Genomic DNA, 18,473 nt, shown 5'->3' with positions numbered 1-18,473 from the left:
CATTGTAAGTAGTGGTTCAAAGCTATACTAATGTGTAAAAAAAAAAAAAAAGTGAAAACAGTCTTAATGGAATGAACAACTTTGAATAAAATTTAGGTATTACAGACCACAAATGACTTATCTGAGAACGCAATCACCAGTCTTGATTATAGACATCAAGCCAAATTCAATTAAGTGCAGTCTCTAATACAACATCTAAATTCAAAACCACCTTAGTTCAAGTGCTTATGTCTTGCATGGAAGTCTTTGGTCAAAGGTGATTTATTTGCACTGATGAGGGTAGCATGAGCGCAACTTAACATGTGGCAACATGGCTCAATGATCGTTTGCTGTGGTCAGCTTTTCCTGCTCGAACTCTTTCATTTCTTTCTAGGATCAGATTAGCATGCACAGTAATGCTGATTCCAAGTTCCAAAGCATTTGAATTGAAAATGGGTTTACAGAAAAATGAAAGGATCTGCGTTTCAGCTTACAAAAAGTATTGATTTTTAATACTAAAGTACTGATTTCATTTCACACACAACTACTTTGTCAATTATTACATCCACCTTTGGATGTGCTTATATCAGCACTCCATCTGTAACCTCACACTACCACTCCAGCAATACTGAACCTAACTGCACGTACAGAGTACAATGATTTCAGTTCACAGGGACTTTAGTAAAACTTTCTAATATTCCCGTTTGTACAAATTTTAATCAGATTGTGTCTGATTAAATCAGATGTGCATTCCCATTAAAATTGACTGTTCAGCACAGAGTTAAACAAAGCTGAAATCAGTCTCATCTAGTTTGATACATAACATCATTTCTTTAAATGGTTTTGACACAAGCAATGTAGTTTACATGGATATGAAATGGGCAAGGGTTGGTAAATCTGAGTGGTAAAAGAGAAAATACTGTTGTTCATATTCTCTTCTTGCCTGCTTTGACAGCACATCTGAAATTAACTTTGTAAGTAACCCTCGCTTTTCCATGGGAAGAAGCCAGGAAAAACTATGGTAATACTATCACTTTTGTTCTGCAGAATTCCAAGTTTATCTTTGGAACGCATGCTAGAACAGTTTACTGTATTTTTTGTTGTGCTCATGAGTGACTGACTAGGTGCCAAGCCCTGACATCCATTGAAGTGTTGACAATGCTACCAAAAAAAACTACTTCCCTGGTGCAGAAGATAAAGAACTAAGGGTCAAGGGAAGAAGTATTCAGATTAACAGCACACATTTTTCATGCAATGCATTATTCTTTGGAATATTTAATAAGTTTAGTGCTCTGATAACTGTCTTGACATAGGAGTGAATTATCCAAATTTAGTTTTAATAATCTAGCCTAGTTTTGATAGATGCGAGCTGTAACCTGATAGGACTGAGATTTAGTCCCACAGAAATCCCCTGTTGTATATATCCTGGCATTCTGGATCTCTTCACACTCATCAGTTTTATATCTTTCTGCAAATACCAGAAGAAAGATCTTACTAGGTTCTGGCAACCTCTTGGAGTAGGAAAATTTCATAGTTGCCAAAAAGGTACTGATTACTGTAACAGAGTAGCCTGGAATTTCTAACCTTTTTCGTTTAATATATAAATTTGATTCTGATTTAGAATCAGCTCTCCTGACAGAGGTATTTTCCTCTGTGCTAATTTGTCTCTAACTAGACTGTATTTAATTCCATCATCTTACCATACACAGTTTCTGTTACTCAGAAGCACAATTTTTTTTTATATCATTTGCTTCTGCTTTACTGTAGGAGACAGAATGAACAAGTATAGAGGAAAAGAAACAGCTCTTCTACTGCATGTTTTTTAACCATGATTTCCATATTAGAAACATTTCTTCCTATCACATAAAACAACTATATCTTTAGACAGCCCTAGTATGCCACTTATTCCTCACATCTTGACATTTCACTTCCTTTGGATAAGTGTTTTTGCTTACAGTCAACATAATAACTTACATATATTTGTATGATTGCATGTGGACTATGTATTTACTTTGGGTTCTCAGTTGATGCTGCAGTGAAGCCTTAAAAGCCACGGAAACATTCTTTGCTGAAGTGCTTTCTCAAAGAGTCTCCCTCGTTCAGCTGCTGCTGCTACATTTGAGCTGTGGGATAAAGAGTACTGCTTATATTCCAGGTCTATGTCCACTTTTCCATTCAAAGAACAAACCAGTATAGAATGGAATGAAGGCACCAACCATGACAGCTCTTGACCTCTTGAAAACATACTGAAATTCTACAAATGCAATTTGTTAAACACTGAAAGTAAATTAGTGCTTCCTTTCAAATGAGTTAGTAAAAGTCAAAGTCCTTATTTATGCCCAGATTCTTAAAATAAATACTTTGCAAATGCATGACAAGTTAGATTCAATTACTAGGACCACAAACATTGTGGAATCTGGTGCATGCATGTAGCAGTAAATTCACTTTGTTCACAGTGGCACCTTATGAAAAAAATCAAGTCCTGCATTGACTACTCTTTTTAAGAAGTCATTTTGCAAATTGGCAATGACCTGATTGATTTTTGCTGAATTCTTTTGTACTGATCTTTGTCTTCATGTGTCTCCCCACATACTATTTTAATGTGTTTTTTTTTCTGTTGTTTTTTTCACTATACATGTATATTCTGAAGAACTGTTTAACTAGATTTGAAAGCAATATATAACACAGTAAGTACTTCCAGTTTGATGTCAACACTCAGAATTCATCAAATCCCCCTCTTATAGTTACAATATTTGAAGGACACATCCTCTCTTTTAATTCTTGCATGTCTAACAACTACCCAGATAATACGCATATCCTAAAATGGCAAGACAAGCTCTTAGACTTACACTGATAATGCTAAGAACCAGCTCTTACAATTTCTTCCCACTTAATTTTCAGCTTGAAACATCTCCTAAGGAGGAACTGTGAATTTTTAACAGAAGAGAAACATGAATGAAATTCTCTCATGAAGATGACAGTGTAAAAGCTGCAAAACATTACTTGATGGCCTGAGGCCAAATAAAGCCAAACTCTTGGCTTCACAGAAGAAGTCTCTGACCAACATCTTATACAGATATATATACACTTCCAGAGCTGGATCACATACTTTATTTCCACATTTCCTAAAGCAAAGATTTCATACTACTGACACCCCTGTACAGAATATAAAGCTTTGAGCTTGAAGGTAACTTATCTGGCTTAACCCTCAGGCCACACTAGAGAAAAGACAGAGCTGGAGAAGCAATATTCAAACCCAGTCAGTGCATGTTAAGGACCTTTTGCAATGCTTTTCACTAGCTGAAAGAAGGGAACTGGATGCTTAGTACATTTAAGTAAAGTTCTTTTTTGTACTGTTCTACACAGTCTGTTGTTCCCAACCTCCTGGCAGTGAACTCACTAGCTTTCCTGTGTTAAGGAGGTTTTCTGATGCCCTGAAATCTAACTTCATTCCAGGGAGAGATTTTTTTCCTTTCACTGCTTTCAGGGGAACTAGGGCTAGAAAAAGGCTAAATACTTAAATTACAATGTCTGATCAAGAACGAAAACCAACTGAACACCAAAGCCCACTTCTCTATTACTTTCCTTCATTGTAAAGTGGCCTAACTGAAGTTAGGCCAGTGAGACCATATCTCTAAGCATGTTAGCAATGCTACACCTGAATCTCTAATAGAATAACACACAAATATCAATATACGCACATCAAGTGTTCATTGACTCCTTCAGAATGAAGTCTTACTCTCAGACTTGTCTTATGAAGGACTTTAAAGGATATTTTGCAAGTACTATAGTTGGTTTAAAGAAAAAACCTTACCAAAATGGACTACAGAGAAAAAGAAGAGAGACTTGAGAACAACGTACACTTTCAATATGAAAATACCATTATATCATTTTTTGGCTTACTTATTTACATACCTTGAGAGCTGGGGGGCAGGGAGGGGGAGAAGGAAACAGAAACAATGTTCTTTGTACCCTTATGAAAAGCCAAATGACACCTTCTCCCTCTTGCCCTTCAGTAAAACACAGGGAAGCAGTTAAGTAACATGAAGTCACAGGGAAGCAGTTAAGTAACATGAAGCGAGATACTAGTGCAGTGTAGTCATTTCTGAAAAGCCAGCTTCACTAAAACACCAAACCATCATTTCACCTGAATTTTGTGACTTTGGTTAGAATTCTGAATGCTGCTGTAGTTTTAGACCTTACGCACACCAGAATGTTGATAATTAAAATAAATACTTTTTTTGCAAAGAGAGCTTTTCAGGCCAACCAGGGTGCTCCTTATACTCTTTGTAATAGACCTTTTACACATACACAGAGAAGAAATCATAATAGTAGCTATACCTTGATGTTATAGAGGTGTAGAAGGTACCAGTTGGTTTGGAATTTACTTTCAGGAATTGATTTAAATTTCCATGTTCAGTTCTCATCTGCCTTCACTACAGTTTTTGCACATTTGAACAGGGAACAGACCAGAAAAGCCTTTGATAGAACAGAGAAAAGCCAACAAGATTGTAACCAGAATGAAAGAGAAATATCTGTGAAATAGACATCAACTGACTTCAACTGAAAGCAATGCATTACCTCTAAGTGGTCTATTAGCATGTAAAATAACACTAGTGGAAGAGCAGCTTCCTTTTTGTAGCCTCAGTGCTACACCAAAGCTATGTGCGCTGCTCTAGTAGAAAGTTTCCAAACTGTCAAGGATAAGGGCTGGAATTCAGATGTGTAGAGATCAAGGATTTGGCTTGGGATCATCTCTGATACCCCCATCTTTCAAAAAGAAAAAAATATGTTAAGAAAACAACAAACAAACAAACAGGGAAAGGGAAGGTTTCAGATTAGGGCCTGTTAGGGTAGAACAAAGATGAAGTAGAAGATAGTTCCATTACAATAGGCAGAAGTAGTTTAATGTTTGAGACTGAGGCACAGTTACTTCCTCTGTATTTACTAAAGTCATTGAGTTTGTTAAATCTGCCTAAATGAGACATAAATTTGCAATGGCTATGCATGCGACAAAGTTATAATCAAGTAATCAAGGAGACAAACTGGGTAGAGAGTAGCACTGCAGAAGTGGATCTGAGAGCATTGTTCAACAGCAGGCTCAGCATGAGCCAACAGCATGCACTGGCAGCCAAGAGGGCAAACTGCATTTTGGGGTGTATTAAACATTGCCAGTCAAAAGAAGTGATGCTCCTACTATACTTGGCATTGGTGTGGCCTCACTCTAAATACTCTGTTAAATCAGAGAATCAAGAGAAGTCCTTCAAGTCGGACCAGATGAGACTTAAAGGCTACTTCCAACTTAAATGATTCTGCGATTCTCTGTTTCTAAATCATTATCTGGCTAATTGAAAACAAGGCATGATAGTACACCTCAAAGGGTGTGGTGCCACACAGGGTTGGTGCCCTGCTAGACCTGCTCTTCACTAACAGTGAGGGACTGGTGAGAGATGTGAAGGTTCAGGACAGTTGTAGAACGGGTCCCTTGGGAGTCGCTCCTTAAGGGTAAAGGGGTCCAGGAAGCCTGGATTCTTCTCAAGATGGAAACCTTAAAGGCACAAGAACAGGCTGTCCCTGAATGCCATAAGGCGAGCCATAGGGGAAGAAGACCGGTGCGGATGAACCTGTGTCATGGTTTTACGATTTTTGGTTACTGGTATTCCACATTATAACATTATGTAGTGTACTGGGAATTAAAGTGTTAATGCTCCAGTTCTGGGCACCTGTCCAGAAGAGAAGAAGAACTACATTCCCCAGGGAGCTTTGCGGTCAGAGAGGAGATATAAACTCTGGCAAAGTCACCTGATGTCCCTCTTCTTCCCTTGGCTCTCATCCCTGCACGCATCACCTCAGCACTACTGTAAGGCCTACAGCTTTCAGATACTCTCTCATTATAGTTATTTGCTTCAATTCTAATTATATTGTATTATAGTGTGTTATCTTGCATTCTGATACCAGATTTAGTAAATTAGTTTGTTTCTCCTCAGATCGTTGCCACTGTTTTTAATTATTTTGGGGTCCCCTATTTCCCATTTCTGGAGGCGCGGATTTTGCAAAATCTCTCCACCCCGCTAGTCACAGAACTGGGCCAAACCAGCCTGTAAACCATTGCAAATGGGAACTACTGTTGAGACGCTGGAAGAAAAAGAGTCTATGTCCTCTGGAAGAAGGGACAGGCTACTTGGAGAGATTACAAGGAAGTTGCTAAGGTATGCAGGGAGTTAGGAAGTTAGGAAGGCAAAAGCCCAACTTGAACTCAGATTGGCCACTGCAGTAAAAGAGAAAAAGAAATCCTTTTACAAATATATCAGTGGTAAGAGAAAAACCAAGGAAAATTTACATCCTTTACTTGATGCAGTGCGGAACGTGACCACTGAGGATAAGGAGAAGGCTGAAGTCCTCAACGCCTTCTTTACATCTGCCTTTAATAGGCAGATCAGTTATCCTCAGGGCACTTTACACCCTGATCTGGAAGTCTGGGATGCTATGCAGAATACAACCCCAGTGATTCAGGTGGAGGAAGTTAGAGAGCTCCTCCTCCATCTGGACTGTCACAAGTCCATGGGACCGGACAGGATCCATCCCAGGGTGCTGACGAAGTTGGCAGGGGTGATTGCCGAGCCACTCTCTGCCATCTATCAGCGTTCCTGATTATCTGGAGAAGTCCCAGAGGATTGGAGGCTTGACAATATGACTCCCATCTACAAGAAGGGCCATAAGGAGGATCCGGGGAACTACAGGCCTGTCAGCCTGACCTCAGTACCAGGGAAAGTTATGGAGCAAATCATCTTGGGTGAGATCACACGGCATGTGTGTGGCGTTCAGGGGATCAGGCCCAGCCAGCATGGGCTCATTAAAGGCAGATCTTGCTTGACCAACCTCATCACCTTCTATGACTGGGCGACCAGACTGGTAGACGAGGGAAAGGCTGTTGATGTAGTCTACCTAGACTTCAGCAAAGCCTTTGACACAGACTCTCACAGTGTTCTTCTGGGCAAACTGGCTGCCTGTGGCCTGGACAGGTATACCCTTCTTTGAGTAAGGAACTGCCTAGAGGGCCGTGCCCAGCAGGTAGTAGTTAATGGAGTTAAGTCCAGCTAGTGACCCATTACAAGCAGTGTCCACCAGGGGTCGGTACTGGGGCCCATCTTGTTTAACAACTTTATTGCTGACCTAGATCAGGGGATTGAGTGTATCCTCATTAAGTTTGCAGATGACACCAAGTTGGGAGGTGGTGTCAGACTGCTTGAGAGTAGGTAGGCCCTTCAGAGGAATCTAGATAAGCTGGATTGCTGGGCTGCGGTGAATGGGATGAGGTTCAACAACGCCAAGTGCTGGGTCCTGCACTTTGGCCACAATAACCCCACACAGCGCTATAGGCTTGGGGCTGAGTAGCTGGATGACTGTGAAGAGGAAATGGACCTGGGGGTGTTGGTTGATGCTCAGCTGAACATGACCCAACAGCATGCCCAGGTGGCCAAGAGGGCCAACAGCATCCTGGCCTGCATTAGAAATAGTGTGGCCAGGAGGGCAGGGAGGTAATTATCCCCCCGTACTCAGCACTGGCACCACCGCATCTTGAGTATTGTGTTCAGTTTTGGGCCCCTCACTACAAGAAAGACATTGAGGCCCTGGAACATGTCCAGAAAAGGGCAGTGAAACTGGTGAGGAGTCTGGAGCACAAGTCTTTTGAGGAGCAGCTGAGGGAACTGGGATAGTTCAGCCTGGAGAATAGGAGGCTCAGGGGATTCCTTATTGCATTCTACAACTTGCTGAAGAGAGGTTGTGATGAGGAGGGGTTTGGTCTCTTCTCCCAAGTCACAAACAGGACCTGAGGAGATGGCCGCAAGTTGTACCAGAAGAGGTTTGGATTAGACATAAGGAAAAACTTGTTCTCTCAGAGAGTGGTCAGGCACTGGAATGGCCTGCCCAGGGAGGTGGTGGAGTCATCATCCCTGGCAGTGTTCAAGAGGCATCTGGATGAGGAGCTACAAGATATGGTTTAGTGGCTTATGGTAGCAAGGGTAATGGGGAGGATGTTTGGACTAGATGATCTTGTAGGTCCTTTCCAACCTTGTGATTCTATGGAAGCAGTCTGAATCAAACGTTACTGATACACTCATACAGCTTGAAGAACAGCCAGTATCCGGTCTTCAGTTTTAATATGTTGTTTTTTCTAGGGATTTTTTTTTTCCATTTTTTGTTTGAATACTTTTCAGATAAATGTATGAGTTCTCCAGTGTTTATTACTCTTTGCCAAAGAAAACAAAGGTTTGTTGCATTTACTATTTCCTTACAGCACCAGATTCTTTTTTGTTTGCTCTTAATTTCAAAAGTTAATGCAAAAAATAATAGAGCAGAAGAGTTGCTCCCAAATTTCCACTGAAGTATGTACAACTTAAAAAAAAAAACATTATTAGTTACAGAGGTTTGTACATTTGCCTTTTTCAATGAAAACACATGGCAAAACTTATTCTCGCATAAATATACGACTCAGTAAAGTACTTCATTACTACAAGAAAATAATGAGAAAACACTGCTGGACCTATATAAAAAACTAAGTTGAAAAGGAGAAATAATGGCACTGGGTATGTATTTTAATATAACTCCGTAACCAATTTTAACATAAAATTCTACATTTGAAGAAGTGAGACATTTTAGAAGCTTTATCCCCTGGCTTTTGTGGACTATGACCGACTTCAATGTTTGTCTACCAACATATGTCTGTCTTCGTACGTTGTCGTTTACTCTGTAACATCCGTTATAACTAACAAACTTTTCATAACATCAAAAGGACAATTATTAACAATGGAACATTAAAAAGACTATAAAGGATTAAGACTATTAAAAAATAACTTCTGTGAAAATTCATTCATTGATGTAAAAAACATAGAAGTGGATTTGGACTCAAAAATGCTATTTCAATGCCAAGAAAAAAAAAACAACACAGAAGAACTCAAGCTCAAATGTTGAGAAAGCTTGAACATTTGCAATTTCAATTGATTTCAACAGGAGCCATGCAAGTATGATTTTGATCCCATGTTAGCCATTTGGTGCAAATATTTCCATTTGTGGCACAAAAAGAGGTGAGATGTTCAAAATGCAGAGACAGTAACAGTCACGTTGTCGTCCAGTAAAGAACTAAGTTTTAATATATTCCTGTGTGTTGATAATAAAATAAATTCTAAATGTGTTTAGCATGAGCAGCTAGAACAGGAACACTGTCATCATATAAGATCAAAATATATAATCAAATTTGTGTGCACATAATCGCAAAGTTTCTTTCTGTATGTTTCTTTCATTGTAAGCAATTTTCCAACCAGTTTTATTTAACTTAGTTTAACTTAGCAAATTGTTTAGAAATATTAGAATTATTAATACTGTGCTAAATGAGCAGCAAACTACATTTCAAATCCAAGTATGTACATAGTTATAAGCAAACAAATCTAAGAATCTCTTTTAAATAACACACTGCTTTTTGTGCATCTTAACAGCATTTCTGCAGAACTGCATTTCTACACAAATAATACAGACTCACTAAATTTATCTTGACTATCTCATAGACCTCTGTATCTAGATTGATTAACAATTCAAGAACATGCTGATCATGGATAAATATCACATTATTTTATCTACTCTGCACCAAGAAAACATTTTTACTTATTTGAAACCATGCAGTATCAAGTTTTTTTTTTTTTTTAAGCATTCGAACACAACATCTTAAGGTGTGATCTTTGTAAATAGCATCAAATTAAAGAAATGAGTAATCACCTCCAATAAAATTAAACTAAAATATTCCCACAAAATTAAAGAAAAAAATGAAATTGACATAGATAATTCATTTTTCAAACATTTGATATAAGAAATGGATAATATAAAATGCCATTTAATTCTGTAAGTTGATTAACAATTCATTTGATCAGTAAGAGGTGTTTTATGCTCCTCATTTTTAAAAATCCCTGAAGGTATCAAACCTAGATTGGGTGAATCTAGCTCTCAGATTCTAAAAATAACATTCATTTTTGAAGAGAATAAACAAAAGCAAACAAAACTTTGCTTTTTCACAGCCTCTCTAGTGGACATCTCAACTTCTGCTTGGGGGGAAATAAAATGAAAGACACCCTCTTGGAATATGCTGGTTGATAAATTCATTGGATATTCTAATTAAAATGCAGTGCTTCATATTTCACTGTGGTGGAGATGGTTTGGAAATATAGCATTTACTGCTTTTCTACTGGTCGGAACTGGAATCGGTACAGACAATTTCATTGTGCACATATGATAAAATTTTGCCACTACTATTTACAGCAAAATCTATTTTACAGTATCTTGCATTTTGCCACAGAGCTGTGATAGATTTTGTTTTGAAGTTAAGCTCTATTTAATAAGGATAAACATTTACAAAATACAGTTAATACAAATAGTTTTTATGAGCAAGAAAGACTTGACCTACATCTGCAGTGCAAAACTGGAACTCATTTTTTCTGCAAATTATTAATATTTATATTTCATATACCTGAAAACTGCTCTTGATTTGGGAGACTGGCATGGCTCTTGTCCCACCAGAAAACATACACGCAGTAATTCAGGATGGACAGGATGTGCAATCCTCTTAAAGCAGTGTCATCTATAATGCTCAGTCTGCTTGCTCAGGGATTTAACTAATTGACTCTTAGAAACTTCAAAGGATAGTGATTACAAAACTCCTTTGGTCAACTTTTTCCCTGGCTTGATTGTACTCACAGGAGAAAAGTTACTTAAATAAACACTGTTGATTCCACTGCAGTGAGCTTTTGAAATCAATAGGATTTTCTGTGTCAGTTAAACCTTGCCATAAATGGAATACTTTAAGCAAACAACACAAACATAGACCAAGCATAAGCTGGATGCAGTAAGAGGAAAAGTCAGTAATTTTACATTGGTAAGAGAATGACAAAGTAAAAGAAACAATATCTTTTAAAGATATGATTTAACTTTCTCATGCTATTTCAGGAGTAAAAAGTCAAACCATCTCATACTGAAGATTTTAAAACAATTAGAACACCATTTTTGTTAATTTAAGTCTATGTCAATTCTATTTAGAACCACCATTCTCTACAGATAAATCCTTACTAGAAATTCCAATGTAAGCTACAAATTCCTTAAGAACTTTACCTTAAAGCTAAAGAATACTGCAAGAGATAATGAATGTAATTTTACACCCAAATACTAAAAGCTCAATGAAAATTTCTAATGAACAATACAGAAACTTGCACCCTCAGCAAGTTTGCCAATGTCACTGAACTGAGTGGTGCAGTTGACACAATAGAAAGGAGGGATGCCATTCATAGAGACATGGACAGGCTTGAAAAGTGAGCCTGCAAGAAACTAATGAGGTTCACTAGGCCAAGTACAAGGTGTTGCACTTGGATTGGGGCAAACTCAGATATGTGTACAGACTAGAAGAAAAACTCCTTGGGAGCAGCTCTGCAGAGAAGAACTTGGGGGTCCTGAAGGACAAAAAGCCAGATATGACCCAGCAGTGTGTTCTTGCAGCCCAAAATGTCAACAGTATCCTGGTCAGCATCAACAAAGGGGTGGCAGCAGGGGGAGGGAAGTCATTGTCCCCCTCTACTCTGTCCTTGTGAGGCCCCATTTGGAGTACTGTGTCCCAGCCTGGGGCCCCCAGTACAGGAAGGATGTGGAGCTGTTGGAGCAGGTCCAGAGAAGGGCCACAAAATAGTTGAAGGGTTAGTGCACCTCTATTATGAAGTAAGACTGGGGGAGTTGGACCTGTTCAGTCTAGAGAGGAGAGAACTCCAGGGAAACCTAATTGCAGCTTTCCAGTACTTCAAAGGAGCTTAAAATCAGGACGAAGATCAACATTTTACATCATCTGATAGTGATAGAACAAGAGGGAACTGTTTTAAACTAAGAGATGGAAAATTAAATAGGATATTAGGTAGAAATTTTTCACTCAGAGGGTGATGAGGCACTGGCACACAGTGCCCAGAGAAGCTGTGGGTACCCCATCCCTGAAGGCATTCAAGAACAGGTTGGACAGGGTCCTAGCTGACTTGATGCGGTGAGGAGCAACCAGCTCACAGCACTGGGTTGGAACTAGCCTTTAAGATCCTTTCCAACTCAAGCTATTCTATGATTCTATGATCTCCAGTCAGTCCAGTGACTAGTTTAGAACTGCAAACATTAACTGCTGCCTCAACGTCAATGAAAAATGTATTAACATTTCTTAAATTTCAAATGGACTCTTACAAGAAGATTAATTGGTGAATTTGTGAAGCAGAAGCACAAGAAGAAACTAATCAAATAAAAATGAAATACTTTCCTTTTAATTAATACTTTTAATTTAAACTTATGGGTCCCAATCTATAATTCTTTACAGTAAGCTGCAGAATGGAAAAGCATTTATAAAGTAATTCTTTGTCTGAGAACTCATGGTTGAGTGAATTAGCAGTCAGCCTATGCACTCAGATAAGCAGATGGTGATTCAGTACATTTTATAAAAAAGTCGATTGAGTCAACAGAACAAAACTTCTTCACATCTTCACAAGAAGGGAGGAAAAAAAGAACAAATTACATAAATCCTCTCTTATTTCTGTATTCTCAGCATTCCAAGGAAGAAAAAAAAAAACACTGAAACAATGAGTTCTGAGAATTTTCCTCTATCATTTCTTACATAATTAGTTTGGTAATTAATTTTTATTTTACATGACATTTTTTAGTTATTTTTAAAATATTAGTATTTTTGGTACCTAATTGTTAACTACTATAATTAAACAATGAAAAGAGAAAAAAGCAAAAATTGAGGGTAAAGCATTTGGATAGGAACCGGTCCATAGTTAAAACAAAAGAAAACAAACTAAAGAATGAAAACGTGTCCACTGCTACAACTGAGAATCAAAGCCCAAAGAACAGACCAGTAATCATCATTGTCCTTCAAGTTCAATAGTCCTGATGAAATCCTGATTTGCCAATGGTTTTGACATTTCAGACATCAGTGAATTTGATATGGATAACACTCTAGAGAGGGAATTTCAGTGCTAGAGAGGTAAACTAGTGAGAAACTAAGTGAAATGTCCTTAGAGAAAACTGTCAGAATCTCTGAAACAAGTAGGACAGTAAAGTTCAGGTAAGTGGTGATGAAAAAAACCAAAATCCTCAGATGTTCACCAAGCAAAAACAGTCAATATGAATTACATATATGGATTGAAAAAGCAAAACAAGATGGAATTTTGAGAAACGCGTGATCAATCTGCTTTTCAATTTTCCGTATTTCCTGCACTTAATGCTACATTGTCACTACCTGGATGGTTTGAAGTATGCTTACATATGTATATATGAGTACATTTTTTTTTTCTCACCAGAAATGGAAAACAGAGGGGCAGAACACTGCCATACTATTTTTAGCCATCAGTGATGATATATTTAGACATGTTGATAGTGAATCCCAAAGAAGAGCTTCTCCACAGGTGCTATAGCAGGCAAATAATGGATTTACTGGGATTTAGATTTAGAGGGAGCTATTATCAAACAAACATTTTCTCATTGTTACAAGAAAGTAACGGTAATTGAAATTAATGATTAAAAGAACAAGATCAAAAAGTTTAAGAGCAATCAGAGGTCAGGAAAAATGACAGACTTTACAGTCAGGATCCATTATGTCATTGATCCAACTCCAGCTGCACAAAATGCAATAGTTTTTCATTGTACAGAACTCATTGATTTGAATTTTATTATGGGTGTCAATCTGATGGGTATATTTTCATGAGAGCGACTTAGTTGTTTATGGAAAGCATACATCCTTATATCATGCATAAAACACAAGATAGCTTGAAATAAAAATATCAGCCACTAAAATTTATTGTTTGTAAAACTATATTTTTCTAATGTTGAATTCACAATTCTTACCATAAAATTCTTTATTCATCTAAATATCTCTTTTGCTGCATTCAAGAAATAAGCAGTTTCAACTCTGTGTGTCCCTTTTCCAAGATACATCACGCAAAAGTTTGTGATATAAGATTTCATATCTCATTTTTGAAGAGCTGTTCTGCTTGAATTTGACTATACTATTTGCAAGTAATCGCATTCATCAGTTGGACTGACCTACAGAAGTTAGGAAGAACTTTTTTCCCCTCAGTTCAACTGGCCTATAATAAGTACTGTCATGCTCTACATGGAGTGTATAACATAGGACGAACTGTCTCAGCAGCACCAGAATAGGGCACCAAATATCAACAAAATTAGCAGTCACCTATACATCTCTAATGTGTTTTCTCATAAGAAAATGTCCAAAGAATTCCAAAGAAACGCTAATATATCTATTCATGTATGCAATAAAAACATATAGAAAGAAGAGTAAAAACTTACTGTAATCGAGTATTCCAAAATGAGATTCAAGCTAACAAAAAACAAAGACGAATGACTTCTAAACCTACAAAAATAAACTTGTTCCCACTGAAGTTCCTGTCAAGTTTCCACTGATATCAATGCTGTAAGAATGATCTCTAATACTGTAGATTCGTGCCTGATCTATATCGTTATTTTTTGGCACAATCCTACTTGGAACGGAGTAGAGTGATATGAAAAGGGTGTTTTGTATGCAAACTTGGAAATAAATCTGAGTCAGATTAGATTGCATAATAAAGAAGCCAGTGAAAGGGAATTTGACACTCACCAAAATGGAAGAGCAATTTAGTTTATCAAAACTGAAAGATTGAAAATACTTTGATATTGTTATTTTAAATTAAAATTGAAAGAAAGAAAGCAGAAGTGATAAATTTCTCCCAGTTTACTGGGGAGTTTGGTTAATGAAATTACCTTCTTTCACAGAACCATAGAATAGCCTGGGTTGAAAAGGACCACAACGATCATCGAGTTTCAACCCCCCTGCCATGTGCAGGGTCGCCAACCACCAGACCAGGCTGCCCAGAGCCACATCCAGCCCAGCCTTGAATGCCTCCAGGGTTGGGGCATCCACAACCTCCTTGGGCAACCTGTTCCAGTGTGTCACCATCCCGTGTGAAAAACTTCTTCCTAATATCTAACCTAAACCTCCTCTGTCTCAGTTTAAAACCATTCCCCCTTGTCCTATCACATAAACAACTGTTCCCCCTCCTGTTTGTACACTCCCTTCAAGTATTGGAAGGCTGTAATGAGGTCTCCCTGGAGCCTTCTCTTCTCCAAGCTAAACAAGCCCAGTTCCTTCAACCTTTCCTCATAGGAGAGGTGCTTTAGCCCTCTGATCATCCTAGTGTTCTTCTGCTGGATCCGCTCCAAGAGCTCCATGTCCTTCCTGTACTGGGGGCCCAAGGCCTGGACGCAGTAGTCCAGATGAGGCCTCACAAAAGCTGAGTAGAGGGGCACAATCACCTTCCTCGCCCTACTGGCCACCCCTTTTTTAGTGGAGCCCAGAACACAGTTGGCCTTCTGGGCTGCAACTGCACACTGCTGGCTCATGTCCAGCTTCTTGCCTAGAGGACTCCCAAGTCTTCTCCACAGGGCTGCTCTCAAGGAGATCTTCCCCCAGTTTGTATAAATATCTGGGATTGCCCCGACTCAAGTGCAGCACCCCGCACTTGGCCTTATTGAACCTCATTTTAGTGTCTCACCACCCTCACAGTAAAGAATTTCTTCCTGATATCTAGTCTAAATCTGCCCTCTTTCAGTTTAAAATCATTTCCCCTCATCCTGTTGCTAGCTGCCTTTACAAAAAGTCCCTTCCCGGCTTTCCTGTGCGCACCCCCCTCCCTTCATTTTCTACTTGAAATGAAGAGATATTTTAAACCTGTTTGAGCATTAAGGGTGCACAGTTACAGTGAGTAGGTGATACTACACAATCTGCGTGAAAGGTAAGTTCTAGAAATAGAGCATAGTGCTGGCTTGGTGGTTTAAAAGTCCCTAAGATTTCAGGAAGTTTGTATTTAATGTCTTGTCCAGAATCTGAATTTACACAGATGAAAAAGAGATGGTTCATAACAGCCCTTTTTCCTCTTTCAAGTCATTTAAAGCTAGTACCCTATAATATTGCAGAATTAAAAAGAAGTATTGTTGGCTATGAAACAGAAAAGTTATTAATCCTTTATCCTAGCATGCTACAGCTCAAACTCTCACAAATCCCGTATTTCTTATTCATTCTCAGCTATTATTGAATTAAATGGGATTTTTCAGTTCCTACTCAGCATGCTATTTAAACATGTTCTCAGCTTCATATGAATTGGGCAACCTAAATCCTTACCTAAATTTGACTTCAGTGTAAATTAAGTGTAAGTTTACGACAGAGTAATCACTGTTGTATTTGAACTGGGAACATGCGGGAAGGGGTCCTTCTGACTTCTTTTGTTCTCACAAGTGCTAAATCCTCACTTTATGAGATCAGTTTCACACCTTTTGCAAAACGTGGTTAACATTTCTTGATAGCAAGATGTATAACAACTTGATAAAATGATACAACACAGCATGTGGACAGAAATGGAAAATGGAAAGAAGCATAATATAAATCACATTCTTTCCACAGTATCAGAAAATTAGAGGATTGGAATATTTTCATGATGTTGGCATAAATATACATACAGAATATACAAAGAGGATCCAAATTAAGTTTAGATAACTTTTTTTTTTTTCCCTCTAAATTCAGCCAGATAGTGCTAGGAAATGCTTACATTAATGATTAACTAAGAAGTTAATATAATTCATATCAAGTATGAAATACAACACTAAGTTTGAAAATATATGTTAATCAGTTGAAGTAATATGACATCAACATTTTGCTCCCCCTACTTAACAATATGTCTTAGTCACAACTTGACAATGCAATGACCATTTTGCCTTTGACTCATCTTTCCTGACCTATCAAATAGTATCAGTCAATGCAAAATGGGAGAAAGGCTGATGCAGCTGATGTTCTTTCAAACAAATCTAGAAGTCAATCTCCATTTGTGGCCATTTACTCCTCGGTTGCCATTGATCAAAGACAGAACAACTTCCATGACCTAGAATTAGAAGGATCTACCAGATGCTAATAAATCCATAAGTCAGTTAACCTAACAGTTTCTTTATTCTTTGACAGTATCAGAGAAATGAGTCAGTGCTGGTTAAAAAGATAAATATTTCCAAGGAGAGAGTTAACAGATAAAAAAACAAAAACCTTTACCCTAATAAAGAGAATCTTCTCTCCAACTCTGTACCTTCCTTGTGAAAGGCGCTCCACACAGAATTTATTAGGGCATTTGCAAGGAGGATCTTCAGAAATGTGTTTAACCTGGAGGAAAAAAAGTAGGCAAAACTAAGTAAAATACTGTAGAAAAACATTCAAGAGGACACTTATCATAACACAAAAGCATTAATCTAAGTCTTCAATGCTGATTTTTTTTTTAAATTACCTTTTAATAGTTCAAAAGTTTTAATAGTTTTAATTATTTTTGAAAAATATTATTTTGCATATCATCTCTATGAAGGGAAAATAAACTCTTCGCTCAAGCCAAAATTCTATTGAATTTCTTGAGAACTTTGCATGAGTTATGAATGAAAAAAACTGAGGATTTGGCCCTACTTGTACAAGTATGAAAGCCATTTTAATATCATTAAAATGGGAATTGGAAGATGAAAAAGCAAGTTAAAAAGGTTTGCTTATACTTGGTGTTAGGATCGCTATAGGAAGCACAATAAACTAACAGGCACATTAGATTGCCTGGGCACATCCTTCAGGAGCTGCACCAAATTTTACCAGACTCAAGAACCAGCCATACACTTGACTTGAAATGTAAGCCATGTGAAATCAACATAAAAAAACATTAACGTTATATATACACACGTGTGCTCAATTCCTTAAAAACTAGGTATATTAAATAGAATTAGAACGTTGATGTTTTAAACTATTCCCTGTAATCCCAGATTGTGGTTCTTCCAATAACAAAAAGGGTTTTACAGCTGTGAAGAGGTAAAAATAGAGATAAGTATCACAGTTAAACATGAAATTTGCTATGTTTAGCTGAGATCTACAAAACCTCTTGAATATGAGTTAAGCAAACTTCTGTAGATACATGCTCAGTATTTCACAGTGAATCAGTTGACCTATCAAAGTACTAGTACAGCTAACATGAAAAACAAAGCGTGTGATGAATTTTACTTTCTAAATAAATATAATAAATACAGAAGAATCTTGGCTTACTGATAAAAGGTCGTACCCCATACTTTCACATGACACTTGCAATTAGTGCACTTGCACTTCAGAAAAGTTGGAGAGAGAAAATTATGATGTAGTCACAAATCTGCACCAAGGTGCACCAGTATTGCTAACTACCCTTTGATAATCCCCACCGTAGAGCATTAATACAATCAAGAATTATTAAAGTAGCCCCAAGAGTGCTTTGCTTTATCTGTGCCAGATGTGACTCCATATTTTTCTACTTCTTGTCAACTGCACCAGCTTGACTTCAACCTCTCATGAAAACATAGCCTTGCAAGTTATCAGTCATTAATGCTCAGTGAAATTT

General features: G+C 37.8%; 1 protein-coding gene across 4 annotated transcripts in view; it reads right to left on the bottom strand.

Annotated features, from left to right (window-relative positions):
- Window positions 1-18,473, bottom strand: part of GAS2 (growth arrest specific 2) — an 88,492-nt gene that overhangs the window by 17,592 nt on the left and 52,427 nt on the right. For all 4 annotated transcript variants that reach the window (XM_046941564.1, XM_015286179.4, XM_046941565.1 and 1 more), the window contains exon 7: window positions 17,132-17,239. In XM_046941564.1, coding sequence (XP_046797520.1) covers window positions 17,132-17,239 — 108 coding nt within the window. The remainder of the gene's footprint in view (window positions 1-17,131; window positions 17,240-18,473) is intronic.

This window comes from Gallus gallus, chromosome 5, assembly GCF_016699485.2.
Source record: "Gallus gallus isolate bGalGal1 chromosome 5, bGalGal1.mat.broiler.GRCg7b, whole genome shotgun sequence".
Taxonomy (NCBI): domain Eukaryota; kingdom Metazoa; phylum Chordata; class Aves; order Galliformes; family Phasianidae; genus Gallus; species Gallus gallus.
The sequence above is the reverse complement of the archived record's forward strand: the minus strand, read 5'-3'. Positions and strand labels throughout refer to the sequence as shown.